This window comes from Mytilus californianus, unplaced genomic scaffold (genome assembly GCF_021869535.1).
Source record: "Mytilus californianus isolate M0D057914Y unplaced genomic scaffold, xbMytCali1.0.p SCAF_2, whole genome shotgun sequence".
Lineage (NCBI taxonomy): Eukaryota > Metazoa > Mollusca > Bivalvia > Mytilida > Mytilidae > Mytilus > Mytilus californianus.
Window position 1 is genome coordinate 86806565 of NW_026262668.1, and position 18876 is coordinate 86825440.

Consider the following 18876-nt stretch of genomic DNA (forward strand, 5'->3'; position numbering starts at 1 on the left):
ACCCACTTTCTAACTACGGGACATAACTCTTGAGGGTAAATGTAAAAACCATCAAAATAAAACTTGACCTGTATTTCATGGTTCATTACATTGTTTCAAAAATTTCAAAAGATTTGGTCATCAAGTGATACTATGATTATCATCTAGAAACCAAAGTTGTGACAGATTGACTTAAGGACGAAACAGACAGACAACAGACATGTGCATCACTTCACTATATAACACCCCCCCCAACTTTCTTTGAGGTTTCTTTAAGGACCTCCAAAAATATTTTCAGAACCTCAATATTCCATTTCATGATTTCCTGAAATATTTCATTACAATTATTTAAGAACATAGGCTTCTAAGTGTTATATTTCTATTCATATGAAGAACTTGATTAAACAATATTTATCAAGTCTTTCAGTCATTTTAAACATGGGTTTATTAATAGTTTAGACATTTGGATCCTTACCCTATACAACACTTCATCATCTAATATATTGAAGATCTGACTCTTGCCAACTCTGCCAGGGGCATTATCGTAATCCCATGTGGCTAATTCACTGATTTTATCATCTGCTAAGGCACCAAGTACCCTCTCTTGACACTCTTTAATAATACGATATCCCAGCAAATAGTACATATACATCACCTACAATTACAGGAAACTTTATTTCTTATCTTTAATAGTACGATATCCCAGCAAATAGTACATATACATCACCTACAATAATACTATATCCCAGCAAATAGTACATATACATCACCTACAATAATACGATATCCCAGCAAATAGTACATATACATCACCTACAATAATACGACATCCCAGCAAATAGTACATATACATCACCTACAATAATACTATATCCCAGTAAATAGTACATATACATCACCTACAATAATACGATATCCCAGCAAATAGTACATATACATCACCTACAATAATACGATATCCAAGCAAATAGTACATATACATCACCTACAATAATACTATATCCCAGTAAATAGTACATATACATCACCTACTATACATCACCTACAATAATACGACATCCCAGCAAATAGTACATATACATCACCTACAATAAAAAGACATCCCAGCAAATAGTACATATACATCACCTACAATAATACGATATCCCAGCAAATAGTACATATACATCACCTACAATAATACGATATCCCAGCAAATAGTACATATACATCACCTACAATAATACGATATCCCAGCAAATAGTACATATACATCACCTACAATAATACGATATCCCAGTAAATAGTACATATACATCACCTACAATAATACTATATCCCAGTAAATAGTACATATACATCACCTACAATAATACGATATCCCAGCAAATAGTACATATACATCACCTACAATAATATGATATCCCAGCAAATAGTACATATAGATCACCTACAATAACAGCAAACTATATTTCCTATCTTTGATATTATTTCAAATAACGGTAATAAGTTGAGAATTTCTGGCTAATTTGTCAAAGTTATTGACTAATTATGCATTGCAGAAATCATTCTATAGACTAATAATAAACTTTGGTGGACAGTAAATATAAGCTATCTACAGACCAATTAAAACCATGTATCTGTTGTGCATGTTAAAATGTTAAATGTTCTACACAGCAACTGACCACTGATCCATGGTGAATCCATAAATCTTCTTACTCAGAAAATAAAAGTTGAGTTGGACATGATATGGCTTTGTAATTGAAGAAACATATTTTTGTGTCAAGTTTGCCAACAATAATATCAAATGTTGGTGTCAGCAGCTCATTTTACACATCAATAACCTCTTTTTTTTTTTAATAACATCTAGAGAAAATGTGTTAAACCTTATGATTCTCAAATAAAACATTAGTTATCATTCAATTTCACTAGGGCTTCCAAAAAATATTTTATCCAGCCGGACATATTTTTTGTCTTATCTCGAATTTAATCCCTTAAGACTTAGTAATAAAAGGCAACCGTAGTAATCAGTTGGGCATTATATAAATTATGATTGACACAAAAACAATATTTAACTTGATTTTTTATATAAATTTGATGTTATGGCATTAACTGTTAAATTGACAGTGTACCATTTGAAGTGTGCAACACCAGCGTACTAATATCTGCCTTAGACTCTTTATTTGTGCAAAATTACGCTGTCAATAACTTCACTTTCGTTTTTCAAAAGTACATTTTCCTAATACCGGATGTTGACTTGACAATGGTAAAACACGGAGCAGAGACGGATACGTAAAATCTGTGTATGTTTACAAAGCACAATTGAGTTTAAGTAACTCTTTCCACTTTATTTCTCCAGGAAAATACTCGAAATGAGTGTAAGATAAAGGTTTCAATGATATTTTTAGCATTTTTGAAAATTCAGATGCATAATTTAAACTCTAACTGCGCACATGCCCACAAGTGTACTAGTTCAAACAACGTGGTTCTGACGATTTTTCACTTAAAACCTTTATTACTACCTTTTCAAATTTTCATCAAATCATATTTATTTACGTTTTCTGATAATCTAAATCTTGTTGACTAAATCAATTAGATTCAAACCGCTGAAATTTAAGAAAATAACTTTCAACAGACAGATCAATGTCCAGTACAAAATAGTTTACCTGTCAACTGATCAGGTAAATTTCAGCTGTCGAAGAACTAATTAACCTTGATTGTAATGAGAGGGTATTAAAGTAGGGTTTGTTTTGATAGTTATTATCCATCATGTCACTTATATGACCAGAAATGTGTGGCTGTTTAAGGCAAAAGGTCAGGTCAAAAAGATCGCATAAACTTCAATTTTTTTTCCTGAACTATGTTTAAATGTCCATTTCAGCATGGGCACAACAAGTCATTTATATAATTTACCTGACAAGTCTGGAAAATACGACCGTTTTGGAAGCCCTGCTATGGACCTATCGTTTTCATTCATGTGTATCACGCATGAACATATCGTATTGAAATTGACACAGTGTTTACATAGACTACAAAAGTAGTTTCTGGATAATGTTCTATCAAAATGTAAAAAACATACAGAAATAAATGGGGAATGTGTCCATGGGACACAGATGATGCCACCCCTTGCATATAACGTTATAAAGGGCCATAACTCAAGAACTGTAAAAGTGACACTACCCAAATTTGAACTTGATCTGAGTTTTGAGGTAATAAGCATTGTTTATAAGTTTCATAACATTTAATTGGCATAAACTTAAATTAGAGAACAGAAACGAAAAATTCAGCAATTTTCCCATTTTTATAGGGCATAACTCTAGAACAGTAGAAGTGACACCACCAAAATTCAATCTTTTTCTGTGTTTTGTGGTAATTAGCATTGTGCATAAGTTTCATAACATATGGTTGAGGCAAACTAAAGTTAGAGAACAGAAAAAATATTTCATCAATATTGAGATTTGTAAAGGGGCAAAACTCTAGAACAGTAGAAGTGACGCCAACAAAATTCAAATTTGATCTGTGTATTGTGGTAATTAGCATTGTGCATAAGTTTCATAACATTTGGTTGAGGCAAACTAAAGTTAGAGAACCAAAACTAATATTTCAGCAATTTTTTCATTTGTAAAGGGACATAACTTTAGAACGGTAAAAGTGACGCCACCCAAATTCGACCTTGATCTGAGTTTTGTGGTAATAAACATTCTTAACATTTGGTGGATGCAAACTTAAGTAAGAGAACGGAAACGAAAAATTCAGCATTTTTTTTTCCATTTGTAAAGGGGCATAACTCTAGAACGGTAAAAGTGACGCCACCCAAATTCAAACTTGAGCTGTGTTTTGTGGTAATAAACATTTGTAAAGGGGCATAACTCTAGAACGGTAAAAGTGACCCCACCCAAATTCAAACTTGATCTGTGTTTTGTGGTAATAAACATTTGTAAAGGGGCATAACTCTAGAACGGTAAAAGTGATGCCACCAAAATTCAAACTTGATCTGTGTTTTGTGGTAATAAAATTGTGGATAAGTTTCATAACATTTGGTTGAGGCAAACTAAGTTAGAGAACGGAAACCAATTTTGGAACGTACATACGGAGGGACAGACGTACGTAGGGATGTACAGACGGACAAGGGTAAAACTTAATGCCCCCTCCACTACGGCAGGGGCATAAAAAATATGAATGCCCCATCTCAAGCTTGCTAATAATACGTGAAAATACTTTTAGAGATCATTTGATGTCACTGTTAGTTTTAACAGAGTTCTATTGTTTATTTACTAAGTTTCAAGTTGATTGGACTTCAACTTCATCAAAAACTACCTTGACCAAAAACTTTAACCTGAAGCGGGACAGACGGACAGACCAATGGACAAACGGATGCATATACTGAAAAACATAATGCCCTAGGTGGGGCATACAAATATGCATGAGGCAAACTTAAATTAGAGTGTAGAAACAAAAAAAGTTATAAAAGTTATAAAGGAACATAACTCTGGAACGGTAAGTGACTCACTGCCCAAATTTGCTCTGTCTGCAAGTTTTGGTTCTTAGCATTTTGTATGAGTTTCATACAATTTGGATAGAATAGTGCAGAAACAAAAAAATTAGCAATGTTCAAAAATATAAAGGGGCATAACTCTAGAACAGTAAGCGATTCACTGCCCAAATTTGCTCTGTCTGCAAGTTTTGGTTCTTAGCATTTTGTATGAGTTTCATACAATTTGGATAGAATAGTGCAGAAACAAAAAAATTAGCAATGTTCAAAAATATAAAGGGCATAACTCTAGAACAGTAAGCGATTCACTGCCCAAATTTGCTCTGTCTGCAAGTTTTGGTTCTTAGCATTTTGTATGAGTTTCATACAATTTGGATAGAATAGTGCAGAAGCAAAAAAATTAGCAATGTCCAAAAATATAAAGGGGCATAACTCTAGAACAGTAAGCGATTCACTGCCCAAATTTGCTCTGTCTGCAAGTTTTGGTTCTTAGCATTTTGTATGAGTTTCATACAATTTGGATAGAATAGTGCAGAAACAAAACAAGAGTGCACACACTGAAATGTCTCGCCTTCTTTACTAATCATTGATATTATGTTGATAGTCCTAAATATAAAGCTTTATTACAACTGTCACATAAACTTAACATTAACCAAGTAAACTAAATATTGACCAATGAACCATGAAAATGAGATCAAGGTCAGATGAACCATGCTAGGCAGGCATGTACAGCTAACAATTCTTCCATACAACAAATATAGTTGACCTATTGCTTATAGTTTAAGAAACACAGACCAAAACACAAAAACTTAACACTGAGCAATGAACCTTGAAAATGAGGTCAAGGTCAAATAAAACCTGTGTGACTGACATATAGATCATAAAATATTTCCATACACCAAATAGAGTTGAACTATTGCATATAGTATTAGAAAAAAAGACCAAAACTCAAAAACTTAACTTTGACCACTGAACCATGAAAAAGAGGTCAAGGTTAGATGACACCTGCCAGATAGACATGTACACCTTACAATCATTCCATTCACCAAATATAGTAGACCTATTGCATACAGTATTAGGAAAAAAGACCAAAACTCAAAAACTTAACTTTGACCACTGAACCATGAAAATGAGGTCAAGGTCAGATGACACCTGTCAGCTAGACATGTACACCTTACAATCATTCCATACACCAAATATAGTAGACCTATTGCATACAGTATAAGAAAAACAGACCAAAACACAAAAACTTAATTATAACCACTGAACCATGAAAATGAGGTCAAGGTCAGATGACACCTGCCAGCTAGACATGTACACCTTACAATCATTCCATACACCAAATATAGTAGACCTATTGCATACAGTATAAGAAAAACAGACCAAAACACAAAAACTTAACTATAACCACTGAACCATGAAAATGAGGTCAAGGTCAGATGACACCTGCCAGTTGGACATGTACACCTTACAGTCCTTCCATACACCGAATATACTAGACCTATTGCTTATAGTATCTGAGATATGGACTTGACCACGAAAACTTAACCTTGTTCACTGATCCATGAAATGAGGTCGAGGTCAAGTGAAAACTGTCTGACGGGCATGAGGACCTTGCAAGGTACGCACATACCAAATATAGTTATCCTATTACTTATAATAAGAGAGAATTTTACATTACAAAAAATCTTAACTTTTTTTTCAAGTAGTCACTGAACCATGAAGATGAGGTCAAGGACATTGGACATGTGACTGACGGAAACTTCGTAACATGAGGCATCCATATACAAAGTATGAAGCATCCAGATCTTCCACCCTCTAAAATATAAAGCTTTTAAGAAGTTAGCTAACGCCGCCGCCGCTGCCGGATCACTATCCCTATGTCGAGCTTTCTGCGACAAAAGTCGCAGGCTCGACAAAAATTAGCAATGTTCAAAAATATAAAGGGCACAACTCTAGAACAGTAAGCGATTCACTGCCCAAATTCAAACTCTCTTAGTGAGTTTTGGATTTTAGCAATGTGTATGAGTTTCATAAAATTTGCATAAGGCAATCTTAAGAAAAAGTGCAGATATGAAAAAAAAGTAATAAAGGGGTATTTGGATGATGATGAAGATAAGAGTAACTCCTTTGAGAAGCTGTTTATGGACGTGATGCAGGAAGCTGCAAAATGGCAAAAACACTTGATAAAATATCAGTCAGAAAACTTGTCTTGTTTGCTTAATTCTATTTACCAAAAATATATATAATGTGTTAATATCCATATCTTACATACCTGTGACCACCTTTTCCTGTGTCGTATTTTGTTCTTGTCTTTGAGATGGACATACATCATATTTTCCCCCGGAAGATCAAAAACAAGCTGTGCACCATATGGGGATGGGATCTTCATAGGAGTAGCCAGTTTGATTTCCTTATGATGGATGGCACTATAAAATTTGATAAATTGATACTTAAGGCGGCTGGGGCGTCTTAATTAAAACTGATAGAATTTTTTAATAATTTGTCATAATGAAGTTTTTATAATGCTTTTTTCAAAAATATAATAAAAAGTGTGGGTCACTGGACTTTTTTTCACGCTACAGGTTGTGCAAAATTGTCAGATTTTGTATAGATTATGCATGGAAAATCAAATTGTGTGTGATAAAAAGAAAACTACATGATAGAATTTTAAGATAAAATGTGGGAAGATAGCTCTTATAACATGCTTTCACATAAGAAAAAGAAAAAATGGGGTCACCGAACTTGTTTTCTTGCTACAGATTAAAATAGGTAAATTCACAACACTTTCTATTATAAAAATTACTTTATCTGAGTTATCTCCCCTTATTTGTCAAAGTTGAATAAAAAATTATTCAAACACAAATAAGGTGTTTTTTTTTGGAAATTACAGCCGTAATTATGATAAAACCCACAATTTTCTATATTTACATCAAAAGTCTTACACATAAATTGCATACTACTCTCAAAATTTGCACATTTCATCAAAGATCTAGACCAACATTATCTGCTATTTCAAAATCCAAAATGGAGGAAGACTCCCGAGCCACCTTAAGATCTTAAATAAGTTTTGAACATGAAGCATGTCTTCAAAAACAAAAGGATGTTATGGAGTCATCATGTACTTATTTTGTATAGTAATATAATTAAACTCAATCAAGGTTGAAATTTTATTCCTTTTTTTTTCTTTTTAAAGTCAAACTATGCACTTACTTTGCAGCTTCTTGCATCACCTCCATAAACAGCTTCACAAAGGAGTTGGGCACTCTATCTTCATCATCATCAAATTCAAATGCATCATCAAACAGAATATGTGCTGAAAGTTAAAGATTGAGATATAAAATTGATTTTAATCAAAAGCAGTAATGAACTCAAGTTTATTCCATTCAAAAATGTCCTTTACTTAAGGATGTACTTAGGTGAAATTAAAAACAAATCTAGAATCTAAAATTGATACTATAAGTCAGAAGAGCATTAGTTAAGGAACAAAATTAGCTAAAAATATTGATAGGTTATGGAGCTCCTTTTCGAGATATATAATTTTTTTTAAATGGCAGGAAAAGGCTGACTTGGACTTTTAACTTATATTTGCATAGGTATTATTTGGGTCTCAAATCGAAAGAAAGGAAATCTAGAATCTGCTTAAAGGAGTAGGCCCAGTAAGACCCCTTTTTGGCCCAAAAATATAGCAGTTTTACAAAATTGTTAAAAATTTTTTTTTAGCTATTTATTGGAAAAAAGAATGCTTCTGTTACATAAATATGTGCTGTTTTTGACAATACAATGCACATGTATCGGGTACTAGCATCATTAAGTCATGCTAAATTACTGACGTCTTCAAAATTTTAGCATTTTGGTTAATTTTTAGACGGTTTCCGTCTGAAATGGAAGTGGCTGCATTTGTGTTCATTCTTAATACTTAAATGTAAGTTGTATTTGATGATAATACATAACATATATAAAGTTGAGAATGAACACGGACGTGGCCACTTTCATTTTTGACAAAAACCATCTGAAAAGTGACATATTATGGCATATTTGATAGATTTTTCATATTTAAGCTTGAATTTGAGCCTCTTTAATGACTAAATCAGTTCAAATCTTTCACAAATTAATTACTAATTAATTACAATAACTAATTGAATCAACTGAAGTAGACACTTAAGTGTTTAAAAAGTGTCCAAAATCTTCCATCAGATGAACCTGAATTTTGAGGCCAAAATCGGCAATTACCGGACCTACTCCTTTTGGAAAATGACCTTTACTGAGATATTGAAGTCTTATATGAAAAGAAAAATGGGTGTTATGGGGCAAAATATTGTACCCTGTTTGGTAGGAAAGAACCAAGGAGTCCGAACATCTGACAATAAAATGCTCCGCTGGGGCGCAGCTTGATACGACCGCAGAGGTCAAACCCTGAACAGTTGGGGCAAGTATGGACACAACATTCAAGCTTGATACAGCACTGAATTTGGATTGTAATTAAATATTTGACACAGCATAGGTTTCTGACACAGAATGAAAGTGGTCTAAGAACTTATAATTTTTTAATTTACCTATTCATACATGTGATGGACTGTGAAACTCAGATCAGGAGATTGGGAAATTTTGGTCAGGAGATTAGGACTCAGATCAGGAGGTTTTTAATCGACATAAGTTTTGTCGTAAATGTAACCGTGTGCTGTAAAAATTGTCTTTTAAAGTGTGTTTTCTTCAACTTTCCATCCAATTTATTATGTTTATAGTATCCTTGTACTTATAAAGTTTCTCCATCTTTATATTCTACATGTTCAATCTAACATTATTTTTTTTTCAGTATGTTCTTTAAATTTTTTACTTAATATTCTTTAAAACAATCATTGCAACCAGAACATTTGTTTAACTATCTGCAAATAGCTTTTGTTTGCATACTCAGAAAATCATTCTAACTGTAAAACAAGGGTCATAGTTCTTATATAAATTTCAATTTAAGCCTTCAAAGGAAGTATAGAATCCTCAAATAATTTTCAAATTATTATTTTTTTATTTGTCCTAAGACATTTAAAATCATTTATTTACCATCCTTTTATGATTATTTGGTCAATTTATATTTTATCTATATTCTTTTAAAAATTTTCATTATTAAAAGGAAAGTAACTTAAAACAGGATAAATCAAGGGAAGTAACCCAATAAATACACTGGGGCGTGTTTTTTTGTTCTTCCGTAGTGAGCCAGAAGAGGTCCATTTCTGTTTTTTTGCATAGGGAAGATCTTCTGGCTCTCTTCCACCTCTTCTTTTTTGATAGGTAGTTTAGACGGCAGAGGCACATAACAAACATGGCGTCGACGTCGTTTAGTCTAAATGACATTAATAAATTTATGAATGCAGATATATTAGAATGTGAGCTGTGTTATAAATGTTTTTATGGTATGACAGTCTTAGTAGGACATCCCTGTAGGACGATAAGCTGGATAAATATAAGAACTACACGGACAATAACAGTTAAGGGACAACTATTTGATATTCTAGGGAAGGGATTTTGATTGATTGGTGTTTAACGCTACTTTCAACACCAAGTTGGGCTATTCCGTGCTGGTCAGTTTAAATTTATAGATGAAGGATGGGAAAGGGAAGAGGGCATTAATTATTAACTTTTTTAATCTGTCGCTAATTATGCCTATTTTTCAGCTCTTCCCAGCCAACCATATTCATATATGAAATCCTCCTGCCCCCCACCCCAATAAATGAATGAATATCAAATGGTTTTTCTTCTTATTTAACACAAGTTTAAATTGATTGATTGTTTGTTGCTAATTTTTAACGCCCAGTGACAAATATGTCATGCATGTTCAGGACTCAGTTCAGGAAACAAGAGTTTAAAAGTCAGGTAAATAAATAAAAACGTAGAAATGTATGATTGCTAATGAGGCAACTATCGACCGGAGTTCAAATATGAAGTGGATGTAAGCAATTATAGGCAACCGTAATTAAGGCCTTCAACAATGACAAAACCCGATACTGTCAAAAGGCCCGACGTGAAAAGTGTGAGAAACAATTCAAACGAAAAAACTTACGGCCTAATTATACATAACAAAATAATTTACAAAATATCAAATATGAGTCGAGACATGAACCAACGACAACAACTAAACTACAGGCTCCTGACTTGGGACAGGCACACAAAGAATATGGCAGGGTTGATATAAAAACGAAGATTGCCAATGAGACAACCCTCCACAAGAGACCAAATGACACTGCAATTTACAGCTATAGGTCACAGTACGGCCTTCATCAATAAGCAAAGCCCATACCGCATAGTCAGCTATAAAAGGCTCCGAAATCACAAATGTAAAACAATTCAAACGAGAAAACTAACGGTCTAATTAATGTACAAAAAAATGAACGAAAAACAAATATGTAACACAGCAACAAACGACAACCACTGAATTACAGGCTCTTGACTTGGGACAGACACATAAATACAGAGTGTGGCGGGGTTAAACATGTTAGCCCCCTAACCTGGGACAGTGGTGTAACAGTACAATAACATGTTTGTGAGCGCTCAACCCTCCCCGAAGCTGGGACAGTGGTGTAACAGTACAATATAAGAACAACCTGCACAAATCAATTGCAATTACCGGTAGACTAACTCAAAGATCAGTACGAGACACACAAAAAAAACTTACATTAAGACAATAGACACAAAACACCGAAATAAGAGTATTTGCATTTACTGGAAGTTTGTTCAAAGCTAATTACCACTATAGTACTGAAATAAATCTTGTTCTCCCAGACTGAAGTATCAATCAGTACTGCACCAACGGATTTATTAAAAAAAAGAAGAAAAAACAGTCTGAGAAATGTCTGGTATACATTGTATACTTGCATATAGATCCATATACAATGACAATATTTGAAAAGTGGTGGTCCGAAGGTTTTAACCATCGAAATTATGCAATAGAAATAATAGTTAGGACCAGAAGATTTTCTTCAAGAACCACCAGAGAAAAATGATTTTGAGAACTTTCCGACATCTTTGCTTTATACAAAAATAATCCAGTTTGGTTACTTTAAAAAAAAATGGATAGACAAGATGTCCTTTTTGATCATATTCGAGACAAACATTGGCGAATTTTTGTGCAGTTTAAGATTATTCTTAAAAATCAAATAGTGGGGGTTTACGCCTGATTTGTCTAGCAAAATTGAGTTAGAGGAAAGAACAAAGAAAAATGTCACGAACAGAGCACACTTTTACAGTCATGTCTACCGGACGTATCTTAATTTTCTATAAAATCATCGTAAACTTCATTTAATATGTCATCCAACATAACAAAAATCTGCTATATTCGACGGCAAATTGAATTTTTGTTTTATTGATCTTCCGTAGAATATCTCCAGAAGAGGTCCAGATTCATCTTTTTGGACTCCTCACCAGAAGACATTCTGGAGATGTGCAGAAGAGACCAATAAAACGCTCCAGTTTTTGTTACACAACGGCAGTTAGCCTGAGGTAAAAAATTGTTGATTACCAGTATGTTTGACACCTAAGCTGACAAGTGAAGCCATATAATTATGCATGTTAATTGATTTACAGGTAAAATATAACTTCAGGTAATGTGAGTTACACCAGATGCCTGAGATGATATGTTGGGCAGAAATTTTTCATACTTGATTCATACACGGGATTATTTCCTCTTCAACCACTGTGTCTAAACTACCCCGGCAAAAAATGTTTGGACTCGATGGTATCTAATATCCGGCACGGTGACGGAACATTAATAGACAGAGAAAAGGTAGGTTTATGATTATTTATTTGTTTTTTTTTATGATATCGAAGAATATATATTTACATATATAACTATTTTCTATTGTGAGATGTAATATTTTCTTCAACCGTTCTAGATTAACGGAGAAATAAGTAAAAATGCACGCCAAAATGACGAATTGAGTGAACCTTGCCTCGAATTTGTTTAATATCTCGTTAAATTGTTCACATTATACGGCTAGAAAGGTACTAAAATTAGATATTGACATGGAGATTGCAGAACTAGCCACTTTGAGCACCTCAATACTTGTATTTCTGTGCATGTAACGAAAGAAATGGGTCATGTCAAAATGGAAGGAGCCGGTTTTGTCCTAGATTTCACAAGGCAGAACCCGGTTTTGTCAAAGAAAAAAATGCATTATCGCATAACATAATTGAACTTCGGCATTTAAAAGGAGTCTGGTGGCTCGTTGGAAAACGATTTATTTGAATCTGTAAACACTTGAATTCCTACTTTATTGGAACAAAAATAATTATAATTTTGCTTTGCAGTTAAAAAAATACTTTAACTGCGAAATAGATAGAAATGAAGGTTATAACGCAAATTGAGGTTTACGTTCTATGTAAGTGATAAAACTTGAAATTAGAGTTTACGGTTTTAAAAATTGAAACACGCACATTTGATATGTGATTTTCCTGCACAACAGGATGGTTATCTTTATAAGTAATCCAATCTACCAAGGGGTGTTATCTTTCCTATGATCGTTTAAAATAAATCTTCTTAAGGCTAAGTGTTTATTATAAGACATGATAAGAAGACAAATGTATATGCATGCATAATTGCCATAGAAAATGAATGTTTATTGGGAGAAAAGGATAATATTAAGTATAAATTTGTATAATAGTCTCAGGCCATCAAGAAAATGCAATAATGTTTATTTTATTAATAGTTCTATCAATAAACGGTTCTGGTATCTCTCCATTGTGTTATGATTATCGTACATTGACATTGGATAATATATCATTGACAATATATAGGGACGGATTTAGATTTTTTTCAAAGTGGGCGTAATTCAAACAACTTACATACCGCCGAGCGTAGCGAGGAGAACAATTTTTTGGACGATTTTAAGCTAAAATAAATCGTAAAAAACATCATTTAATTTTTTGTTGGTGCCATCAAAGGTGAGATGGGGGCGTCGGACCTATACGCCGCCTGGATTCGTCACTAATGTTATATAACTAAATCGTAAACATGTGTACCAACTAAGAATTTTATAAGAAATAAGAAAACAGGGATACCTGCGAAATTGGATGTATGTGAGTAGGATTGTCATGTTTATTCTAAAAATTCACATTGGTATTTTAAAATCATCGAAATGCGAGACCAAGGGATGCAAATTCGTGGCGGCTTGAACTATTTGTATGAAGCTTCATATGTCAGAAGTTAGAAGGCCTGACTGCAACATACCTCGCACACAGATCTTTTATCTTACGATGTTTCTATCTGTCATATGTCCATTGCCCTTGACCTCATTTTCATAGTTCATCGATTTCCTAACAAAATGAATAGCTGTGAATGTCACACTGATAATGGTTGATATCCATGATCAAGGTTAATATTTCGTGTTCAATATAAAAAAGTGCGGTATGATTGCCAATGAGACAACTCTCCACAACAGACAAAATGACACAGAAATTAACAGCTACAGGTCGCCGATCGGACTTCGACAATGAGCAAAGCCCATACCGCAGAGTCAGCTATAGAAGGCCCCGAAATCACAAATGTAAAACAATTCAAACGAGAAAACTAACAGCCTAATTAATGTACAAACAAATTTATGAAAAACAAATATGAAACACAAGTCCGTATCTCTAATACCATAAGTAATAGGTCATATGGCCACATGACTATTTCTGTGACCTTGAACTTATTTTCTTGATTAATTGGTAAATGTTAAGTTTTTATTTTTTATTTTTTTGGTTGGTTTTAATGATTGTAATGTGTTCATGTTCGTCTGGCAGGTTTCATTAGACCCTGACTTTTTTATGGTTCCATGAACACTGTTAAGTTTATGTGATACTTTAATCAAATTAATCATCTTACAGATCTTCAAAATAGATTCAATTACGATCATTCAGGGAAAACGGTACTATTTATTCTGCCGTAGGCGACAATACTAAATTTACCACTTTTTATAATAAAAACCTACACAAAACAGTTATGTGTGGTGTTAGTACTTTATCATTCTGTTTTAAAAATTGAAGCCAAATAGTATCATGACCAACTTTCAACGGAAGTTGTTTATGTTATCCATGCCCACCGTCATTTTACACCAAATTTATGAAATTTTGGAAGTCTTTTCGAATAATTCTCTAGAAAATATTTCAATGGGTTTCAAAATTTATATTGTAAATATACACACTGCAGTTATTCATAGATAAATAAAAAAATATATTGTACCCTTACATCCAATCACAGCGCTCCTACGTTGACATCCTTCACCTGCCTTATGTACACAAAAGGCCAACCTAATGCTGGGAAAAATGTAATAGTACTATTTTCCCTTCAAGCAGTCGCTACATGTCAGTGCTTACACTCTTGTATAAATAATATGTAGTATTTATTTTTGTTGAAAAAACGCAAGTGAAGTTGTTTTACAATAACATATATGTTGAATTTCTTTCGATGGACAATGTTTAGATCCGTGTTAACGTTGCTTTTCATAAATTTGTGGTTTCAAAACAAAACAAAACCGGGTCATATATATAGACAAAACCGGGTGATTGTGTAGTAAACAACATTGACAAAACCGGCTCCTTCCATTTTGACATGACGCATTTCTTTCGTTCCATACACAGACATACAAGTATTGAGGTGCTCAAAGTGGCTAGTTTTGCAATTTCCATGTCAATATCTTTCTTTCCGTACCTTTCTTTCCGTATAATGTGAACAATTTAACGAGATATTAAAAAAATTTGAGGCAAGGTTCATTCAATTCGTCATTTTGACGTGCATTTTTACTTATTTCTCCGTTAATCTAGAACGGTTGTAGAAAATATTACATCTCACAATAGAAAATAGTTAAATATGTATATATATTCTTCGATATCATAAAAATAACAAATAAATAATCAGAAACCTACCTTTTATCTGTCTATTAATGTTCCGTCACCGTGCCGGATATTAGATACCATGGAGTCCAAACATTTTTTGCCGGGGTAGTTTAGACACGTACAGTGTCAACGGGAGGTCGGGAGGAGACTCCTGAAAACGGGATTATTGTACTCCTGTCGGGAGGTTCACATGTATGCTATTCAAACCATATCATTATTATTTGCTTTTATATATAAATCAGAAATAACCAATTTAAAATGGAAAATTTTAAAGAAAAAAAAGGAAAAAAAAATCCCCCCCCCCCAAATTTTTTGAACCCCCTTATGATTCATCACCCCCACACTCAATCCCAGCTTTCCCTTTGTGGTATGGTACCTTGCAGTACAATTTTAGAGAGATCCATTCACTTGAACACAAGTTATTGTCTGGAAACTAGAAAAATGCTTGTTTTTTGGTCCCTTTTTGGCCCCTAATTCCTAAACGTTAGGGCAATTATCCCCAAACTCTAACCCAGCTTTCCCATTGTGATATGGAACCTTGCAGTACAATTTCATAAAGATCCATACACTTACACACAAGTTATTGTCCTGAAACTAGAAAAATGCTTGTTTTTTTGCCCTTTTATAGCCCCTAATTACTAAAATTTTGAGGGAATTACACCCAAAATTAATCCCAGCCTTCCCTTTGTGGTATGGTATCTTGCAGTACAATTTCAGAGAGATCCATACACTTGAACACAAGTTATTGTCTGGAAACTAGAAAAATGCTTATTTTTTGCCCCTTTTTGGCCCCTTATCCTAAACTTTTTGGGAAATTACCCCCAAACTCAATTCCAGCTTTCCCTTTGTGATATGGAACCTTGTAGTACAATTTCATAAAGATCCATACACTTACAAACAAGTTATTGTCATGAAACTAGAAAAATGCTTATTTTTTGCCCCTTTTTGGCCCCTAATTCCCAAAATTTGGAGGAAATTACCCCCAAAAATCAATCCCAGTATTCCCTTTGTGATATGGAACCTTGTGATACAATGTCAGAGAGATCCATACACTTACACACAAGTTATTGTCATGAAACTAGAAAAATGCTTGTTTTTTGCCCCTTTTTGGCCCCTGATTCCTAAAATTTGGAGGCAATTACCCCCAAAATCAGTCCCAGCATTCCCTTTGTGATATGAAACCTTGTGGTACAATGTCAGAGAGATCCATATACTTACACACAAATTATGTCTGGAAGTTACAAAAATGCTTATTTTTGGCCCCTTTTTGGCCCCTAATTCCTTAACTGTTAGTACCATAACCCCCAAAATCAATCCCCACTTTCCTTTTGTGGTATTGAACCTTATGGTAAAATTTCATTGAGATCCATTCACTTAAACTAAAGTTAGAGTGCGAAAACTAATGTGTCTTCGGACGACGACGCCGGACGACGACGATGACAACGCCAACGTCATACCAATATACGACCACAAAAATTTTTTTGCGGTCTTATAAAAATTCCTGGACCTTACCTAAGTACATCCTTAAGAATATAAGAAATATTACAATCGCCACTCAATTATTTTAAGCTTACAAAATTGCTTACATCCACTTTATTTGAACTTTAGTGGATAGTTGTCTCATTGTCAATCATACCTCATCTCCTTATTTTTATAACAATAAATAAATCAGAAAATTTAGAGGAAAGCAAGAAAAGTGAAAACAATTTCAAGTAGACTGATTTTTATAGTTTGTTCTTATGGTGTGCTGTTACACCACTGTATGTGCCTGTCCCAAGTCAGGAGTCTGTTATTCGGTGGTTGTCGTTTATTGCTGTATATCATATTTGTTTTTCATTTACTGTTTTGTACATTAATCAGGCCATTAGTTTTCTCATTTGAAATGTTTTAAATTTGTTAATTTTGGGGCTTTTTATAGCTTGCTTTGAGTATGCTGAATGGGTTGTTGAAGGCTGTACAGTGACCTATAGTTGCTAACCTTCTACGTCATTTGGTCTCTGGTGGAGAGTTGTCTCATTAGCAATCATACTTTATCGTCTTATTTTGTCTATGGTCACATGTAATATTCATGTATATGTCTTTTTTTTCTTTGAGTTATTGTTTCATGTTTGGCAACAATCCCTAGTGTTCCTGTGTTAAGTTAAAAACACAAATTCTTTCATACTTTTTACAGTAAAATATGAAAAGTAAGATCATACTTTGAACTTTTGTGAAGTATTAAAAATGTATTTTGAAATTCAAAGCCATGTTTTATTATAAGATGCTTAAAAATCAAACCTTGAAATTCATAATATTCAAAGTCTTCTGGATCTGGTTCTTCATCTGGGTTCTGTTCTCTGAACAAATCAACAGCCTGTTTTCTTATAAACTGGTCCATATCAACTCTGAACATACAATATAACATAGGATACATTACATATAAACAATTAATAATTTATCTGTTCTTCATACCTATAATCTAATTAATTGTTATTTTACTGGTACATTGTAGTTGAATTATTTTCATTATTTATTTTCTATACTTTTATTGTCCTCATATACATTCTTGTACTCTGATTAAATAATTCCCACGAAATATAGACATAATGTTGATAAATAAATTAAGTACAATTTTGAGCATATTTGCATTTACATTTATTGAGAGTGAACCATATAAAGAGGATCTGATGCCATTTAGGAAGAAAGCACTTAAATTTTCTTCAATTTGCAGAATCAATCTTAAATCTATGCATGATACTTATGCAATCAAATTTTGTTAAAACTATTTCCTTTTCATGGCTTGTACACCCTTAAAATAATGTTAATTGTAATACATTGTAACACAAAATTCTACAAAAATCTTGTTCACACACATATTACGTTCATTGAAATCTAAAATATCGTGTAATAAACAAGTTATACATCATACAAACCCTAAGGGCACAAAGAAACATCTCTGTCCATAAAGAAAAAATTAAAAATAGGGAATGGCAGATAATCTGTTTGTCGTAAGTTTTAGTATAGAGTTTCTAATGTTAAAACTGAAACATCCAAATCAAGAAAAGGACATTTATTGTGTTACATACTAGATTTATTTACAGTCAGATCCCTGGGTAAATTTCTGAAGTATAATTAAAGAATTTCTAACATTCTAAATCAAAAACATCATCATAGTAATGTTAAGTGTTATTCATTTTTCTATCACATGAAATAGACAAAACAAGAACAAATCTGCTATTAGAGGGACACAATTGGTGCCCATAGCAATAATATTTACAACCTGTTGATAAACTTTACATCATTTTCATTTGAACTTTGGTGGATAGTTGTCTCATTGACAATCATACCACATCTCCTTACATTATATTTATTGCCAAAAGGTATAAAAAAAATTGTCAAGGAGAAAATTAACAGCTTTAATAATCTCAACTTAGTTCCAGTAATTATATCTAAAATGTTCTGTTGTTTTGTTTTGTTGCAGAAGATGGCTTTAATGAATTGCTGAAAATAAATTTACAATCAGATTTTCTGAAAAGCCAATTTAATCACAAAGGTTGTTTAAGAACTATTCTACCACTGCATCA

At 33.2% G+C, this 18876-nt stretch overlaps 1 protein-coding gene across 1 annotated transcript in view; it reads right to left on the reverse strand.

Moving 5' to 3' along the window:
• LOC127730360 (uncharacterized) overlaps nucleotides 1-18876 on the reverse strand; it is a 115460-nt gene that overhangs the window by 31622 nt on the left and 64962 nt on the right. Inside the window, exons 25-28 of the mRNA XM_052238730.1 lie at nucleotides 17591-17697; nucleotides 7664-7766; nucleotides 6726-6879; nucleotides 455-634 (exon numbers count right to left, since the gene is read on the reverse strand). Coding sequence (XP_052094690.1) covers nucleotides 455-634; nucleotides 6726-6879; nucleotides 7664-7766; nucleotides 17591-17697 — 544 coding nt within the window. The remainder of the gene's footprint in view (nucleotides 1-454; nucleotides 635-6725; nucleotides 6880-7663; nucleotides 7767-17590; nucleotides 17698-18876) is intronic.